Below are 16,876 nucleotides of genomic sequence, written 5' to 3' on the forward strand. Positions count from 1 at the left end.
AAGATTCCAGAATCTATTTTTCTTTAGTAGTTGGACAAATGTCCTTATCAAGGTCAACTATGGCATTTTCAGTGGATTGTTATGGTTCCCCTCTGGATGAATATGGAGTAATCTCCTCTTACTGAGAGAACTGTATCATGCACACAGATGTCCCCTGTGGCCCAATTTCAAGTCATTAAATTTATAGATTAACTAATTCAATAAAAGAGTGTCCACATCAATTGTGTCTGACCCTGTGCTAGACAGTAGAGAGTAGAGACGAGTAGGACATTGTCCCAAAGTGTGAGGAGTCTAGAGACTGGTTGTGGAGATGTGCAGGCAAACAGCTGGAGTCACACCAAGTCGTGTGAGTTCTGAATGACGTACATGCAAAATGCTACTGACCATGGGGCTTAGCCAGACGTGGGCCTGAAGGAGTGGAATGAAACAGTGCTTAGAGACTAGTTATGAACAAGAATGGGACACTTACAAACTAATAGAGCTAACTTCGGGAGGAGGCCAGACTCTGGAAAGGTCATAGTCACAAAAACACAGTTTAAGACAAATAATTTTTAAACTAGATGTGGTGGATCTCATGGGGAACACTTATCCTGCAGTGGTGGTTGGGGTCACTTGAAATCCAACACTTAAGAATCTGAGCAGGAAATACAGTATGTGTCACAATGGGGAGCAGGGGTTTCATATTCAAGAGACATCTGACAATAAGTAAAACATTTCACGTGATTTAAGTCTCATTTCAAAAATGAGGCCAATAACACATACCTGGTAAGATTGAGGTGAAGATTAAGAAAGATTATGCAAGCAAAGTGTGCATCCCTGTGCCTGGAATGCAGAAAGCAATCAGTCTTTGCTATTAGTTTTATCATAATTAGTAGCCAGCTAGAAAGTCAATCTTTATATAATGAAAGCAAATGTTTCATTTCATTGCAAATGTCCTTTGCTATAATAAAGGAAGAAAGGTGCACAGGGGAAACTTAGGAAGACTGGAGAAATGACTTCACTTGGTGTTCACTTCTTTTGCCTTCTGAACATTAATGGTGAGAGTCTCACCCCTCCATTGTCTACCAGGTAGGGAAGGGTGTGAATTAACTCCATCGTGGGTGGGCACCAGGGCACTGACCTCATGCCTAGATGATATGTCTAATTTTTCTATTTCTGACAATCATCAAGATTTATTTTAATTGCTTCCTTTACCAAAAAGGAGTTTGAATGAAAATAACAATCAATGACCCTAAGTTAAAGATACTGACTACGGAAAGGTATGGTGTGAGCTTAATTTCAACTACAATTTTTTCTCATAGGGGATGATAAGCCTACTCTGGCCACCCCCTATGGCTTCATACTCTGACTTTAGCCATCTCCCTCTGTTTTGGCTTTTTCTTTGTGATATAGGAAAGATACAGAGTTTTTCCATAGTGATAATACATGCTACCCTTATGTGGCTCTGCTAGGAATCTATACAGTACGTCCTCTCTCTTGACTTTGTCCAGCCTACACATTTGCAGCCTCCATTGCCACTTCTGCTTCCTTCACACCTCACTTCTGCCATCCTTGCCAGCCCTTTTCCTAGGCATCCTCATTTGGTCAGCTGGACAGTGTCTTCTCCCGAACTGCGGAGACAGAAGGCAAGAAAAGAGATTCCTGACAGACCATCCCAGGAATACAGCAGGACTACCTCTCACTTCCTTTAGTGTCTCTAATTTTCTTACTTTGTATTATTTCTGGAACAGAGGAACAGCCTTCTGCTTATGGCTTTTTTTTTTTTTAAGATTTATTTACTTATGTGTGCAGAACTGGGGTACAGGCCAGAGGTATGAGTGGGGGTGGGGGTGGAAGTGGAGTTTGAGAGGATTCACCAGAGACAGATTGGGGAACAGAACAGGCAGATTGATGAAGTACACTGCCTAGGGGAGCATCGGGTGGATCAGGAGAGGTCTGCCACGCCATGTGGGTCACCTCCAGGGTGGGGATCAAACTTGCATTGAGGTGGCTGTGGCCAGCTTGCAGTGCTGTGCCTAACCCGCTACGCCACCAGTGAGGGCCTGCTTATTGCTTTAGAGTTTATCCTGCCTGAACCTGTGGGTAAAACCAATTTCATTTAGCTGTCAAAGCCTACATGTCAAAACTACTTCTATCGCTGGTCACCTTCCATCTACGAGTTTAGGTTGTATTATGCTCGCTCATTGGTACCTTTGCAACGCGCATGCCCCCTCCCCGTCCCCTCTGAAGGGAAATACTATCCTGTGTCATTATGAAAAGGTGGCTTGGCTCAGGTGTCAAAGTGCTCATTTGATTAAAATTTAGAAAACAAAATGAAGACTCACCGTCGCCGATCACCCTGCGACCTTTCGCAATGAACTGACATCTACAAGGCTTTGTTCCCCACTTTACAAAATGTTGTTATTAAAAAACATCAGACCCAACAAGCCTCATGGGATGATCCCAAGTTCATAGCCATTCAAATACTCTGCTGCAGGGAATATGATCTCTATTACATTCTGTCTCTCTTTTGGCACACTTCTTTCTCTTAACATTTTACTACTACAACATAATTGTAGCCACTCTGAGAGGTGGACAGTTAGCGCATTATAAATAAACACTATGCCTCCTACTTCCTCCCTGATGCTCTCTCTTGCATTCCAGCCCCTAACAATAGCCCTTCCTATAGCTGCCAATAAACTGGCTGTGGACAAGAAGTCGGCACAAGGCTTTGGCGTGATAGCACAACTTTCTGTTTACAGATACTACATGATCAGATTTACTGAAACCACTTAAACTCTGGAAGAAAAATGTATATATCCCTTTGAGAGTTAGTTTTCTAACATCTAATAAATTCCAAGTTAGAAATCTTTGTGATTTAGTCACCTAATCAATAGAATAGTCAGAAAATTACTCCATTTCTTTTGAAAACAACATGCCTTGATCTCTACTTTTCTTTCCAAAATTTATACTAAAATTGAAAAAGATGCTCTGAAAAAGGGGAAAGACTTGCATTTTGTGGCTAATTATTCTGCAAAATCTATCATTCAAGTTAAAATCTCCTCTATAAAAATATTCTTCTAACATATGGGAGAAACCTGCTGAAATTTCTGAATATATACTTTATATATTTTAAGCATATATATATATATATATACATATTTTCATAACGAAAGTATGATGCATGAACCCACAGGCACTGGCAGCTTGATCATGATGTTACCTTGATCCGTAATTGCTATATAGTCTACATGTCACATATAAAGTGATCTTTCCTAAATGTCAAAATGAAAACCATGTGTTATCGAACCTGTCACCTTGAAAATCTTCCTGTAATTATATAAAATAGATTATAGTACAAAGATATTTTAAAATAATCATCGGGAAATCAAGAAACTATTTATACCCAAAAATCCCAGGGCTTGAAACTTCAGCTATTGAGAGGAGGGACAATTTGTGAGGTGCAAACAGACAGCTAGGTGCTGGGGGGTAGAACCAGAGCAGCAGGCAGAGAGAGAATTCAGGGAGAGACCTGCCTAAGTGGACAGTGTTTGGGACCTCAACACAAGGAATGCAGACTCACTGTGAAAAAGAAACCACAACGTTGAATTGAACATTAACATTAGCAGGAGCTATGAAAAACTATGAATTTCAGATATATAACATCTGGGTTTCAGTTTTACTAATAAAAGTAGAAATGGGGAGTGGGGAGATGAGAGTTCATCTTCATTTTTTCTTGGAAATCTATAGAAACAATCCCTAAAACTGATGTCAATACCTGACCCCAGTTAACTCTCAATGAGTCAATGTTCCTGGAATATGTGAAAGAATAATAAAGAAGAGTGACAAAATGTGTATACTGACTGAAACACAGTCCTAGTCATGAAATGTTCCTGATTTTGAACAAAACCTAGTCAAAACACTGTATGAAAACCTTCATTCCATCTGAAATGTCTTCTGTTACCGAATAAGTAATATATATTATTTTAGATTATTAGGTATTACAAAAAACTCACGCTATTAGTTATCTTCCTTTTATGACAAAACTTAAAGTTGCTGATTCCTAAGAGCATTTGTAAAATTAGCAAAGATAGAGGAATATCATTAATTCACTCACTTAATTATTTATCGAATGTTTATACTATACCCAAGGTAGTATCAAGTATCAAAATCATACAGTGGCAGACATCAGCATAAATATTTTAGACTGCACTACTATAAGATACCTCTATATCTGTATATATGTCTCCAAAATATGTACCCTAATTTAACACAATTAAGGAGAGTAGCTTGAACTGTGATTGGCAAATCATTTGACTCTAGCAGTCTGCTTGACTTGCCTAATAACGCACAACAAATTATTCCTAAGCTGCTTTTTCTAAGATGCTCAGAGAGAAATCCTATTTTATTCAGCAATATATCCTAGAATTGAGTATCTTTTCAATTTTACATATATCTTGTAACTTAAGTCTGTTTTTCCTTCTTCTTTGCTATTTCCTTTGCTTCATACTTTGATGAACCAAAACACTGTTTTCTTTGGAAGGTACTTATTTATAACTTAATGTTTCAATCTCACCTCCCATCTACTCTTTTAGTGGGTGCTCAATCCCAACCCCTTCATTTTTTCTAAAATATAGATGAATTACAAATGTTAAAATGCCTTCCTGCCTGGAGATCACTGTTTGTAAGAGAAGCAAACTAAAAGGTGAGATCATTGCATCTTAATAGTCCAGGGATCATTTTAAATCACAGAGAAATATGGTCTTAGTTAAAGTGAATGAGAGAGATTGTCCTGAGAGTGTCTCTTTTAACCCGTTATTAAAGGACATTTCCCAAAGCTGGGATGTACAGTCCTGTGGTGCAAACTACTGAATGGCCATTAATGCTCTACTTCTCTGGATATCATAGATGGATCTGATAAGAACTGAGCCACCAGCCTTTGATGGCATACCCATCATTTCAATTACCTAAAAGGTCCTGGTTTGACTCTCTTAACATATTGATTAATCCTGTTAGGCTTCAACAAACTAGTTGAACTACAACAAACTAGTTATCTACTCTTAGTGAATTAGTTCTCCTTTTTCACTATGGTCTGCATGAGTTTGGTGATTTCTAAAGTTTTGACAGGAATGTGCCAGAGAAGTCAAATAGACAGTAATGTTCTTAACCAGAAAACCCTATCTGTACAGCAAAATCTGTATTATTTCTCTGATTCTTTTACTTTAGTTCCCATTTAGACTATATGAAATTGATATTAGAAGATATTAATGTCACAAAAATGATACCATCCACTCATATTGTGTACTTTAAAGATCATTTCATTTTAGAACACCAGCTTTTATTAAAATAATGGCAGGGTTTCCAAAAACAACGACAGAAGAACTCATAAAGTTGAATATTTTCATTAGTTCTGGGTTAATAGCAAGTATTTGTTTATAATACAGGAGGAAAAAAGCTCAGCAGGACCCAAAGACCTGCTCATCAACACTCTAAAAAGAAATGCCACTGATGTAGAATCCAATGCAATTTTGATGCCTGGTAAGAGTTCATCATTGCCCTGAGTAAGACTGTAGAAAGTAGGGATGCTCATTTCATGGGCATTTATTAAACTACAAAATATGTTTTTAAGAATAGCTAACAGGTACAGTTCCCAAAAGATTTTCTTTTCAGGTGCACTACTCTGACAGCATTAATCACTATCAGAAGCAGCAACACCAGCACCAACCACCCACATATATAGCAAGACTATGTTCCAGTTTCTGTTTGTACCCAGAGGTATGCACGATAACTATGCCACACTATATGTGATCAAACTGAGAGTGAAACAAATTGCCCAAGACACATAGCTACACATTAGGTTGACACAAGGATGAGCCCAGGTTATTTGGCTCTGGTGTCTTCCTTGCTCTTTGTAATTTCACTGATATGCTTCTGTCTGCTCAGATCCAACATAGGAATAGAGGAGTGAAATCATACAAAATTACTATAACATATTGTCACTTGTACAACACCCCTATTTACTAAAAAAAGTTTAACACATATAATTCTGTTGCAGCACATTTCTATTCAAAGCTTTCTGGAATAAGTGGTGACCGAAGTTTTGAATGTTAATAGGTCCCTATATAGACTTGAAGAAATGAAAGGATGGGAGGGAAAGTTCGAGGAGTGACAACGGGCTCTTGTTGGAATATGCGCAACACCATTTTGAAGAGCTATTCTGAGATGATGAATAAAAAGTTTGATAATGTGATATGTTTAGAAGGGGGAGGAGAGAGAAACACATACTGCTGGTAGAAGTGCAAATCTATGCAATGTACTTGAGGCCACTTGGCAAGATCTGTCAATATCAACAATGCACTTATCTTTTTGACCTAGCAACTTCACTCTTAGGGATTTACCCATAGATATTTCTGTCCATGCATACAAAGACTAATAAATAAAAGAACATATGTTTTATTACTTTTAGTAGTAGTAAAAATTGCACAGCAGTAGGGCACTGATTTAGTTGAAAATAATAGCTCCATAAAATACAATAGTATGTTACCGTTAAAACAGAAGAAAGTAGACATTTATATTCTTATGTGAGATCATTCCTAAGACATTGTCAGAAATGACAGGAAGATTCCAAAGAATGTACTAATGTATTAAGAAGGAGAAGGAGGAAGAAAAGTGGAAATGATTATGGCTGTAACTATAAATTGTATACTCAGATTATTTCTGAAAGAACATACAAAAAAAAGATGATTTTGGTTGCCTCTGAGGAAGAGATTCAGAGTCTGTGATTAGAGGTAAGATGCAGAATTGTTCCAGTTTTGGCTTTTGTTCTGTATGAAATATTTTAACTATTCAAAATTAAAACTATTTTGAACTAATATTTATTAAGGAGATTTAATATCAAAATATATGAAGCATGATATTCAAACCTGGTTATTACTGATACTACCAATCCACTGGTTTTACATAAGGACTAAAACTGCTTCAGAAACCTGGTTAAAACTCAGGTTTTGAGGTGCAGCAGACCTCTCCTGACCCACCTGCTGCTCTGCTTAGCAGTGTACATTGTCAATCTGCCTGTTCTGCCTGTTCTGCTCCCCATTCTGTTTCTGGCGAATCCTCTCACTCCCCCCACACCTCTGCCCCGTGCTCCAGTTCTGTATGCATTAATAAATAAATCTTTTTAAAATTTAAAAAATCAGATTTTGAGAAAAATTATAGTATATAGGAATAAAATATTTTAGGTTTAATCTTAAAGTTTGATAGATAATACATGATCATTTATAAGATTAAATGATTTTTCTCTCCACTAAAACTCTGATAAATAAAGTGGTCTGGTGATGGAACTGGCCATCAGTAAAGTTTATCCAAATCTTGGAAGGGATATCAAAGAGGATTCTATAATTCCCTTGCCCAAAGACTTTTATCAGGGAAGAAATCAGCCTTCTTTATTGACTCAGGCTAAGTGCTTCTAAGGTTAAAGGGCTGAGTTTAACAAATCACGCTGGGATTTCCAGAAAAATCAAGTCTAAAGATGAAGTCACACATTCTGCTACAATAGACACCAAAAACAGGAAAAAAAGAAGAAAACCAAAATTGAATGTTACAGACTGCCGTTCACCAAGGTGTGTCTAAATTAACAAGAACTGGTCTTACAGCATGAACTTTGCAATGGCACTGGCAACTTCAGACTGCTTAGAAACCAGGATAAAGAAGCAGAGGGCAAGAGAGGAGCCAAAACACAGGTGCAATGGAAATAATATCTGAGAAAACACAACTAGCTCTCAGAAGTGTGATCTGGAGATGGTACATCTTTGTCAAGTTCCTTTCCTTCATCTCTGATACTCCCTAGCAGAAGGATCAGAGGTCACAGTGAAAAGCCAACAAAGCTGTTCTCTGACAGAAAGGACGCCATGGCGCAGCGAGACACCATGTATACGTATTTGACATGGCTCAGTACGTTCCCCCCTCTGTGTCTGAGAAGAAGAGCCTTGTTACAAATAAATTCGTAGTGCCTCAAGTTCAAAGTAAAAGGCATTTGTACAGAACCAAAATGAGCAAGAAGATACACAAACTTGTGATTTCCATGTCAGACATGACAATTATTTTTAGAAAGTTTGAGAAATTTTTCACAAGGAAACTAGCCTTTTTGAGGCAGGAAACAAGAAATCAATATGCATTAATTTGTGCTTGCTACAGACTTATTCAGTGAAATAAGCATACACACACACACACACACACACACATTCAGTCTATCCTGTGTCTCATGCAGATCCATTTACAATATCCGTTCACACTACATGTGACTTGAAGGGACAGAATGAGGTGGGAATCATTTAGATTGGTGAGAGACTCTCATTTGAGCAAACATCTGTGACACCAACAAGAAGTTCACACCTGCTTTCAAAACTCCATGCCTCCTAGGTTCTCCAGCATCATGGAACCCTAGTGATTTGCCCCAAAAAGCACGTCTGTTTTCCCCAGCCATGCTCCAGTTCACCCTGGAGCGCCATTCACCATGATGAATGCCAACTCTGTTGACTTTACAATTGAAAAGTAAGTGCCAGGCTGGAAATATCCTTATGTCGTGTTTTTATTATTCCTGCCAGCTGAAAGTTGAATCAAATTCAGTGTGATCCCCATTTCAACCAAAGACTTTGATTTCTATACTCTCCAATAAATGTTCAGTAATAAAAGAATTTACCGCATAGTATTCTGTGAGGGTTTGGAAAGCAAAGGAAAGAGTGATGAAAATGCCCATCATAGGCCCCCCCTGGTGGCACAATGAGGTAGGACATAGCACTGCAAGCTAGCCATAGCCACTTTAGTCAGAGTTCGATCCCCAGTCCTGGAGGTTTTTCACATGGTGCAGCAGACCTCTCCTGTCTTGTCTACTGTTCCCCTCAGCCACTATGCTTTGCCAATCTGCTCCCCACTTTATCTCTGGTGAATCCTCTCACTGCCCCTGCACCTCTGGCTTGTACCCCAGTTCTGTGTGCATAAATAAATAAAACTTTAAAAAAATGTCCATCATAGACATTATGGAGAAAGTCAAAATATCAAAAAGAGAACATAAGAAAGTGAAAAGGGCAGTGAGGCTGATTAGACAGTTGTTTCTGCTTGGAATCCCTCCCACAGAGTCAAGCTACTGCCACTGCTGCAAGAATCAGCCAACAAAGCCAGAGCAAGAAGGCTGGGTCTCAAGGTCACTGCCCCCTAGCACAGCCAGTCACTTTCTCTTTATGCAGGAGATCATCCCTCTTTTTTATGTTCTTCTCTCCATTACAAAGAATATCACACACACACTGCCAAATGGCCATTTCCCAGAATAAACAATATCTTACAGCAGAGGAACAGGAAAAATAAGCAGAAAATGTCCTCCAGGGCTTTACCTGGCTAACTTCAGACAGGCATCCCAAGAAAAAGAATTACTAGAGAAGTTCATGAACTTATATTCAAACTTGATTAAAGCTTACTTTGCTATGTCCCTTCAAGGGAAAAATGAAGCCATGTTTTGAAATTTGAGCAATTACACTCTGTGACTTCTATTAAAATGACTGTCAGATACAAGGCTGAGGGGCAAGAGGAAAAGCCCTCTCCTGCTCAAACTCAGGCTGCAAATCAATCTTGTTCCTTGTACTCTCAAACACACACAAAAAAAAATTGAGTAAAAGGAAGGTTCTGCACACCTATTACAGAAATAACAAGATTTTTTAAGAGACTGAACTATGAACTCAACCACAGAGTCCCTAAGGAAAGGACTTCAGAAGTTCTAATGACCTGCATGCACCTGGCTTCCCTCTTACTTCTGCTGAAATCTCAAACTTTTCCACCCAAATGTCAACAATGGCAGGGATAGAACAGAGAAAACAATCAAAGTAAAATGTTTTGAACCCTTATCTTAAAGATTATGTTTATTTGCACTCTGCAAAATATACCACTTAGCTTTCAATTCAAGCCTTTACTCCAAATCAACAATTAAAATTGAATTCAAGAAAACGTATCACATTTATTTTGACTCTGCTTGAACCTGCCTGCATACCCAGCACTGACACCTTAGATTAATATAAAGAACATTCTATTCAACGATGGCTTAACAAGTGTAACAAGTGTATAGTCTTTGTTCAAATGCTGTCACTAAAATTAACTTTCTCAGTATTGCAAAGGCTCCTCATGAGATCAAAACTGATTTCCAAAATTCAATCTTGGCTCTTTATCTACATATTACATTAAAACCAGGTATACTGTGATCAAGCCAGGAGCATACCTTTGCTAACAGATTTTCTCCCAATGCAGCTTTGTCTCAGAAAAGAATGTTTTTTAATAAGTTTTAGAAAACCTACTGGCATCTGTGTCCTGGGGAAGAAGCACTATCTTCCCAGGAGAAAGAATTCTAGAAGGTGTCTTCTAATGACTATTCAAGGCTGATCAGATGGAAAATATGGAATGAACTTGAATATATGGAATTAATTCCAGGATAAAAGTGAGTAGAACAGAGAAAGCAAGTCCTGATATTCCTCTTATATAACTTTATTTCTCTGTTCCCTAAATAAGTCTCTGAGTTCAGAAAATGCTAGATAAACTAACTCATAAAAGGCAAGTTGTCAGATTTTACTAGATTTGATTTTGACGAGGCTTTCCACTGCCATGCTCAGCGTACATATTATTAACTTCTAGAAATGAATGCAAAAGGAAAGGGAAAAGCTTTCCATAGATATACTATGCAATTTCTATTAAAGAAGCCAGGCACAAATGACTAGATATAATGTAATTCCACTTACAAGGCATTTTCAGAAAAAAGCAAATGTATAGAGACAAAGGAGATTGGTAGTGCCCAGTGTCCAAGGTTACAGGAAGAACAGGGATTAACTGCAAATGGACATAAGGAAACTTTGGGGTGGGGGGTTTGAGAAGTTCTAAAATGTAAATGTGGCAATTTTTCATCATATCTATAAATTTAATAAAAAACACTGAGTTGTAGAATTGCAATGGGGGAATTTTGTGGTATGCAAATTACACCTCAGTAAAACTGATTAAATAAAGAGAAAACAATAGTCTTTGTAGAAAAAGGATGTTTCAATTACGCCTTTAATGATCCAAATTTCCTGAGAAATGTCTGGCTAATTAAAAATATTTAAACACAGCAAAATAGGACATTACTTAAACTAACTAAAAGTGACACCAAGACAAGCATAAGCACTCTACTTTAGTAAGGAGTTATATAGTATTTTTTACATGTCTTCTTTTTTATTGTTGTTGATTTATATGGACATTTGCCCAAGAAAAGTACATTTGAGCTTTTTTCCTTTGTCATCTAGATGTTATATCTCTCCCCAAAAAAGGCAAATAAACTGGTACCTGCAAAATATTTAATATGATGGAACAAATAAGTAAATAAATATAAAAATCACTTTATTTCCTTTCCTGAATATGTTTCTACTGTCAGTCTCTAGCAAGGGGGGGGGACCAAAATATGAGAACGGTGAGTTGGAAACTCAGCAAATCCAGTATTCCCTAGGTTTACAGAAAGACTGAAATATGTTCCTGTTTTCCAGCTTCTTTTGCATTTAGGACAATCACATCTGATAAATAAAAATGGGTACAAGTGATGTACATACTTTCAGACAAGGTGATAAGATACGCTGTCTAACCTCTGAGCTCCTCTATTAGGTAAGGTCGCAGCGGGAAGACAAGAAGTCTAAAATTGGTGGGAAAGTAAATGGAAGAACCTAGATGAATGGCTTCTTTGAAGAGAGTGGAGCAGGAGAGCTGCCGGGTTAATAGTGGACTTTGCCAGAACCGGAAATAAACATTTCCTTTGTTGTGTCATTGAAATTTTCAGGATGGCAATCACCTAATTACCCTAGTTAATTATTTAATTACCTTAGTTAATAGAATATGCTAGCTGTAGGCACAAAAAGCCTATTTCATCCTTTTATCATCCGGGACTTTATGTTTTCTATCAGATCCATCCTTTCCCTATTTGCCTACCTCATTGACACCTGGTCACCATCATTTCTGAGCCAGAGAAAGAAATGTGTGAGTTACACTCAGTTTGCTCCTTATCAAGGACCGTCCTCAAGAACTGGAACACTTGATGAGATAAATTGAATAGTAGCTAAGTGCCAGAATATGTCTCACATCTTTGGTTAGAATGTTGCATTCTTACCAAGAGCATGCTTTGCCCACCTGCTGAAAAACAAAAAACCAGAAACCAGAAGCCTACATGGATAAGGCCAGGGAAGAACGGTCAAGAGTTGGCAGCCACCTTCTGGATCATGAACTCTGCTTTAATTTTCTGAAACTTTTCATAGTGGAGAAGTGCATTCCAGTTACTCTAACACATCTTGTCCCTCTACTGCCTCCAAACCACAGATTACATTTCAACTCATTCTCAAGCCGTTTCATTCTTCAAGTGGCCTTTCCTCCTTCTCTGTATAAAGAGTAATTGCCAGGAGAGGAGAGAGGACCTTCCCTGATGCAGAACCACCTCTGGGCCACACTCAGCCATGTACCATCACCCCAGCCCTGTGTTTGACCAACCCCAACTCCCTCCATCTCCATCGTCAAAAAATAAAATAATTCAAATAAAAAACAGCTCATAAAACAGTAAACAAAATAAAGTCAGTTTTCTTTTCTTTTTTTAAGAACAAAATGAAACTTGAGGGAAAACTTACTGGAGTTACAGTTTATCCTGATACAGTCTAGATGGGGAAAAATAAATGAAAGATGAAATTGCATCCTTCAAGGTAACAGCTGCAGACATCCAAAAACAATCAGTCCACCCTTCCGGGGACAGACACACGCAAGAAATGTGGCCATTTTATATATATACAGTATGCACAAGTTTAAGGGTGGGTGTATATGTACAGTATATTATTTAGTAAAGTTGGATACATATATATATACACACACACACATATATATATACACATATGTATAGAGATATATACTGGTATACATATATATCCACAATAGACACCAAGTATACTTTTTTCCCCCAAAAAATCATAAAGTTTTTCAAACCTAGACTTTGAAAATATTAATTTTGTTAAACTTGAAAAATTAGGCAAAAATTTCCCGACCAAATGCAGTTTAGAGTTTGTTTCCCCTGAAAATTTTCTTTAAATTTATCTTTAAAAGCACCAACATATTTTTGTATTAGTATTCCAAAAATATATCACCAGTCTGACACATTGTATCATTAAAAAAAAAAATCTGTCCATGAAGTTTTTCAGTGCAGTATTTAACCCTTTCTCTTTTTCTAAAAACAAAGCCCTTCCTCCCTCTCCTGACTCCAGGCCCCAAATACTATAGAAATTTGTATAGGCAGACTTGCCTTCATCTGCAGAGGTCAGGAAAGGGTTAATACCACCTGGTCATGTCCTGTCATAAAATGGCCACTTGCAAACAGCTAACCGCACAAACACCCATCCCAGATTTTAGAGAGGTGGGGTCAGGTGTGGGATGGAAGGAGTTACAGATGCTGTCACAATTGGTTGGGTCTCTGCTGTTGTTTCAAAGGCCCCCAGACCAACCACTTGCGGAGCCCGTGTGCGTCTTCCCGCCGGAATGCTCAGGCGGAATCGAGTGCCTGCAACATTCAAGGAGAAGGCGAGACAGGTAGGTGGGCAGGAGGTCTCCGGCACCTTTGACTTCCTCCCTGTTTCACTCTGGGATTCTCCATCTTGAGATGGGATTTGCTTTTGTGTGTTTTTGTTTGTTTGTTTGTTTGTTTGTTTGTTTGTTTAACGGAGGGAGGCGTGGGAAAAAAGGAAAGCTAGTCTTCTGGTCCTGGTATCCAGGCAGGGTATTCTGTGCCCGAGATCAGAGTCACAGGTATGTCATGAATACCTGGAGCGGGCAGTCAGGACACACAGCACAGTGTGTGTTGAAAAGTCAGTGGGTGGAACAGGTTGGGCAGAAACCGCTGGAGAAACCTCTCCAGTTCACTGTTACCGAGCTGCCCGGCTGAACCTAAGGCCAGTTTACAACAGTGGAAATTCCAGGAAGAATTTGCTTTAAGTCAGATATTAAAAGTAGAAGTAAAATGATAAGGAAAAGGAGGAAGGTTAACAGAAAAAAATACAGTTCGAAACTGTTTTTCTTCTGCCTCAGGTTGACCCAACAGTTTGGGAGGACTTGTAGAGAAGAACGCCACTATTTGAACTTGCCAAAGTAAGCAGTTTTAAGCAAGAAGTGGAAAAAGAAACAACGGGACAGAGTGAAGCTGGGTGACATCCAGACAGGAGCAATTTATGACGCCCGGTCGTTCTGAGGAAGGAGGCGGGAGGCGTAGTGGTTCCTCAGAAGAACATCTCTTGAGAAAAATCTGGGTTTGGTTTCGTGCGGTTAGGTTTGTCATGTGTCGTCAACCGCAACAGAAAAGTGGGAGCAAACAGCCCTGGAGCAAGTGGTACGATCACCTGACAAGGAGGCCACGCCCCTGGCAGGACTGGGGAGGGCAGGCAGGAGGGAACAGGGCGGGGCCTCCACTAGGGGGCGCACCTATGTAACCCACCGCGCCAGAATGCCCCTGCCTCACTTACTGCAGAGGGGGAAGCCTTAGGGGGAAGCCGCCTTAGGGGCAAGCTTCAGAGAGCGGGAGCAGGAAAGAGAGGGCTAAGCAAGGTGCCCAAGAACTGTAACAGGGAGGGTTTTCTTCCTTGGTTTCTGTGAAGCTGAGGGTCTTATTCTCTAAGGACCAGGACTAGTGAGAGGTGTTGGGTGAGCCTGTCCTTCTGGGCCCACCCAAGTGGTTCCATGAACTGAAATGTGTTTTTAAGGCCAGGTGAGGACACTAGCTTTCAAGATAACAAATGGCTGTTTTAAAGCGAAAAGTAAAGAGTTTGTAATTTTACCTGAAAAGTAGTATGAGGGGAAAAATCTACCCCAGACCCTTGTTCATAGATGCTGAGAGGGCGGTCTTGATATGAGGATATATTTTCTAATGAAAAGTGAATCAAGACAACTGGCTTTGAAGGGAGTTTTCTTTGGCTACAACAAGAGCCAAGTTCTCTCTGCCTGAGTGCTGGGTGTGTTGCTCATTTTTTAAAAATTTACCTTTCATTAGTAAATGAGAAGTATTTATTATTTCCCATATTGATGCAATTTGGGAGGAGCAGGGAAGAGATGGATTGTTTCTAGGCATTGTGTAGCTTCAACTATACACTTGTAAATGATGTCAGCAAAGCCATGTTTCCAGAGAGAAATTATCTACAGAATTTGAGTGCCATTAAGTAAAGGGCATGACACTCCCTCCAAGCCGCCACCTTTGATGAAGAGGCCCCGGCATCCTGCCAAGGATTGTAAAGGCCACACATGCATCAAGCTGTTATGATATCGACTGAATTTCTGCTGTGTGGCTCAATTCACATTGGGCACCAAGTAAAAGGAGAGTCCCTCTGTGTATGTTTAAAAGGAGACCATGATGAGAGCAGTTAGAAGTTACCAAGCCTGCTCCATCACTGGGTCATAATATCAAGCTGGGGGTGGGGGTGAGGGGGGGTCGGGAACCAGATCCGACACGCTGATCCAGCAGTTCAGAATCTTGGGTTCTAGTTCCAGTTCTGTCTGCTTCCACCTACTTCGATATGCCTTGATGAGTCATTTATTTCTCTTTGTTTCACTACTGTGAAAGTAAGCATAAAAGCACTCATTTGACTGATCTCACAAAATTACTGTGGGATTAAAATAAGACAATTTTGATAACATGTTAAATGTAATATAATATTATTAGATGTCTTAATTCTAAGTGATGTAAATATGACTGATTAATAGCCAACCTTACAACTTTTAGAAATTTGTTGTGTGCTCCAGACATTACTCATGCCAGCTACCATCAGAGCGGCCATCTTCATAAAGCAAGACCTGCAGAAGACTAGTCATCTTGACATTCAGAAGTTGTATTATATCACAAATACATATATGGCTTTTATACCAAGTACTCACATGTGTGACTAAATTTTAAATAAATTAGAGGTCAGTTGTGGCTTAGCTAGAAAACAGATGCAGTGGAGTTGGAGTAAGGGAACAAAGTGATTATTTGCACCTGTTGATAGTTCTCAGGGACTGGCTTTGAATCAAATTCTAGGAGAGTTGGCTTTTCTTCTATGGTCAGGGAAAAGAACACATCAATTAAGACAAGAAGAAAGAAACACTTATGAAGGTATATGGGAGGGGTGGAAGGAAACCCTCCCAGCAAAGCCTGAATATGAAGTGTTGTGTCTATCTGAGTCTAAGAAAATTAAGTTCAGTTTCTGGTTTTCTGTGTTAAGTCTGAAAGAAAGTTAAATAAACTCAAAATAGTAACTGTGGTCAATCCTACTCCCAGGGTATAAAGAAGCCACAAGTGCTTCTGAAAGAGAAGGAGAGCTTAATTCTTATTTGCTTAAGATGTCTCAACTTGGGAGAATTTAGGCTAATCAGATTTTGGTGAGAGTTTCAAACAGAAAAATAAGCCTCACAGGAATACAGATAGGGATGACTAACTCTATGTGTATCTGTGCATGTGTAAAATGAGAGAGAGAGAGGAAAATCTGTCCATTCCTTTTCTCACCTCCTTTTATCTGGCTCTGCCTTCCATTTTTCCTTCTAGGAAGTGAGATCTGTCACAGTTAGCTTTCTCATCATTACAAAACAGCATTCATTAAAAAAAAAATTGTCTTTTTAAAGCTGTGGCATATTTCCTCAGAGCCCCAAGGGGCTGGATCAGTCTTCCTGCTGTCACTCTAACTTTGATATTGATGCAGAGTTAAAAATCACCTTTCTCTTTTCCAGTAAACTAGAAAGATTATGTTTGGGGTTTTCTGTTTCATTTTTAGGATTTTTTTTTTTTTTTTCAGAAAGTCAACCACTGGTAGTGGGTTTTAGGTAACATGCCCTTCTGTTGGTTTAGGTGGGA

The 16,876-nt window shown here is 39.0% G+C and overlaps 1 protein-coding gene across 17 annotated transcripts in view; it reads right to left on the reverse strand.

The window, feature by feature from the left end:
• Positions 1-16,876, reverse strand: part of NRXN3 (neurexin 3) — a 1,505,538-nt gene that overhangs the window by 905,665 nt on the left and 582,997 nt on the right. For 14 of the 17 annotated variants that reach the window (XR_001145406.1, XM_012724455.1, XM_012724448.1 and 11 more), the window contains one exon: positions 12,651-12,677. The exons of the other annotated variants lie outside the window; for them this stretch is intronic. Coding sequence is in view for 13 of the 14 variants with exons in the window: in XM_012724455.1 (XP_012579909.1) it covers positions 12,651-12,677 (27 nt within the window). In the remaining variant the exon portion in view is untranslated. The remainder of the gene's footprint in view (positions 1-12,650; positions 12,678-16,876) is intronic. 17 annotated transcript variants of the gene reach the window in all.

Source organism: Condylura cristata, unplaced genomic scaffold, assembly GCF_000260355.1.
Source record: "Condylura cristata isolate star-nosed mole 26May11 unplaced genomic scaffold, ConCri1.0 scaffold00013, whole genome shotgun sequence".
NCBI classification, from domain to species: domain Eukaryota; kingdom Metazoa; phylum Chordata; class Mammalia; order Eulipotyphla; family Talpidae; genus Condylura; species Condylura cristata.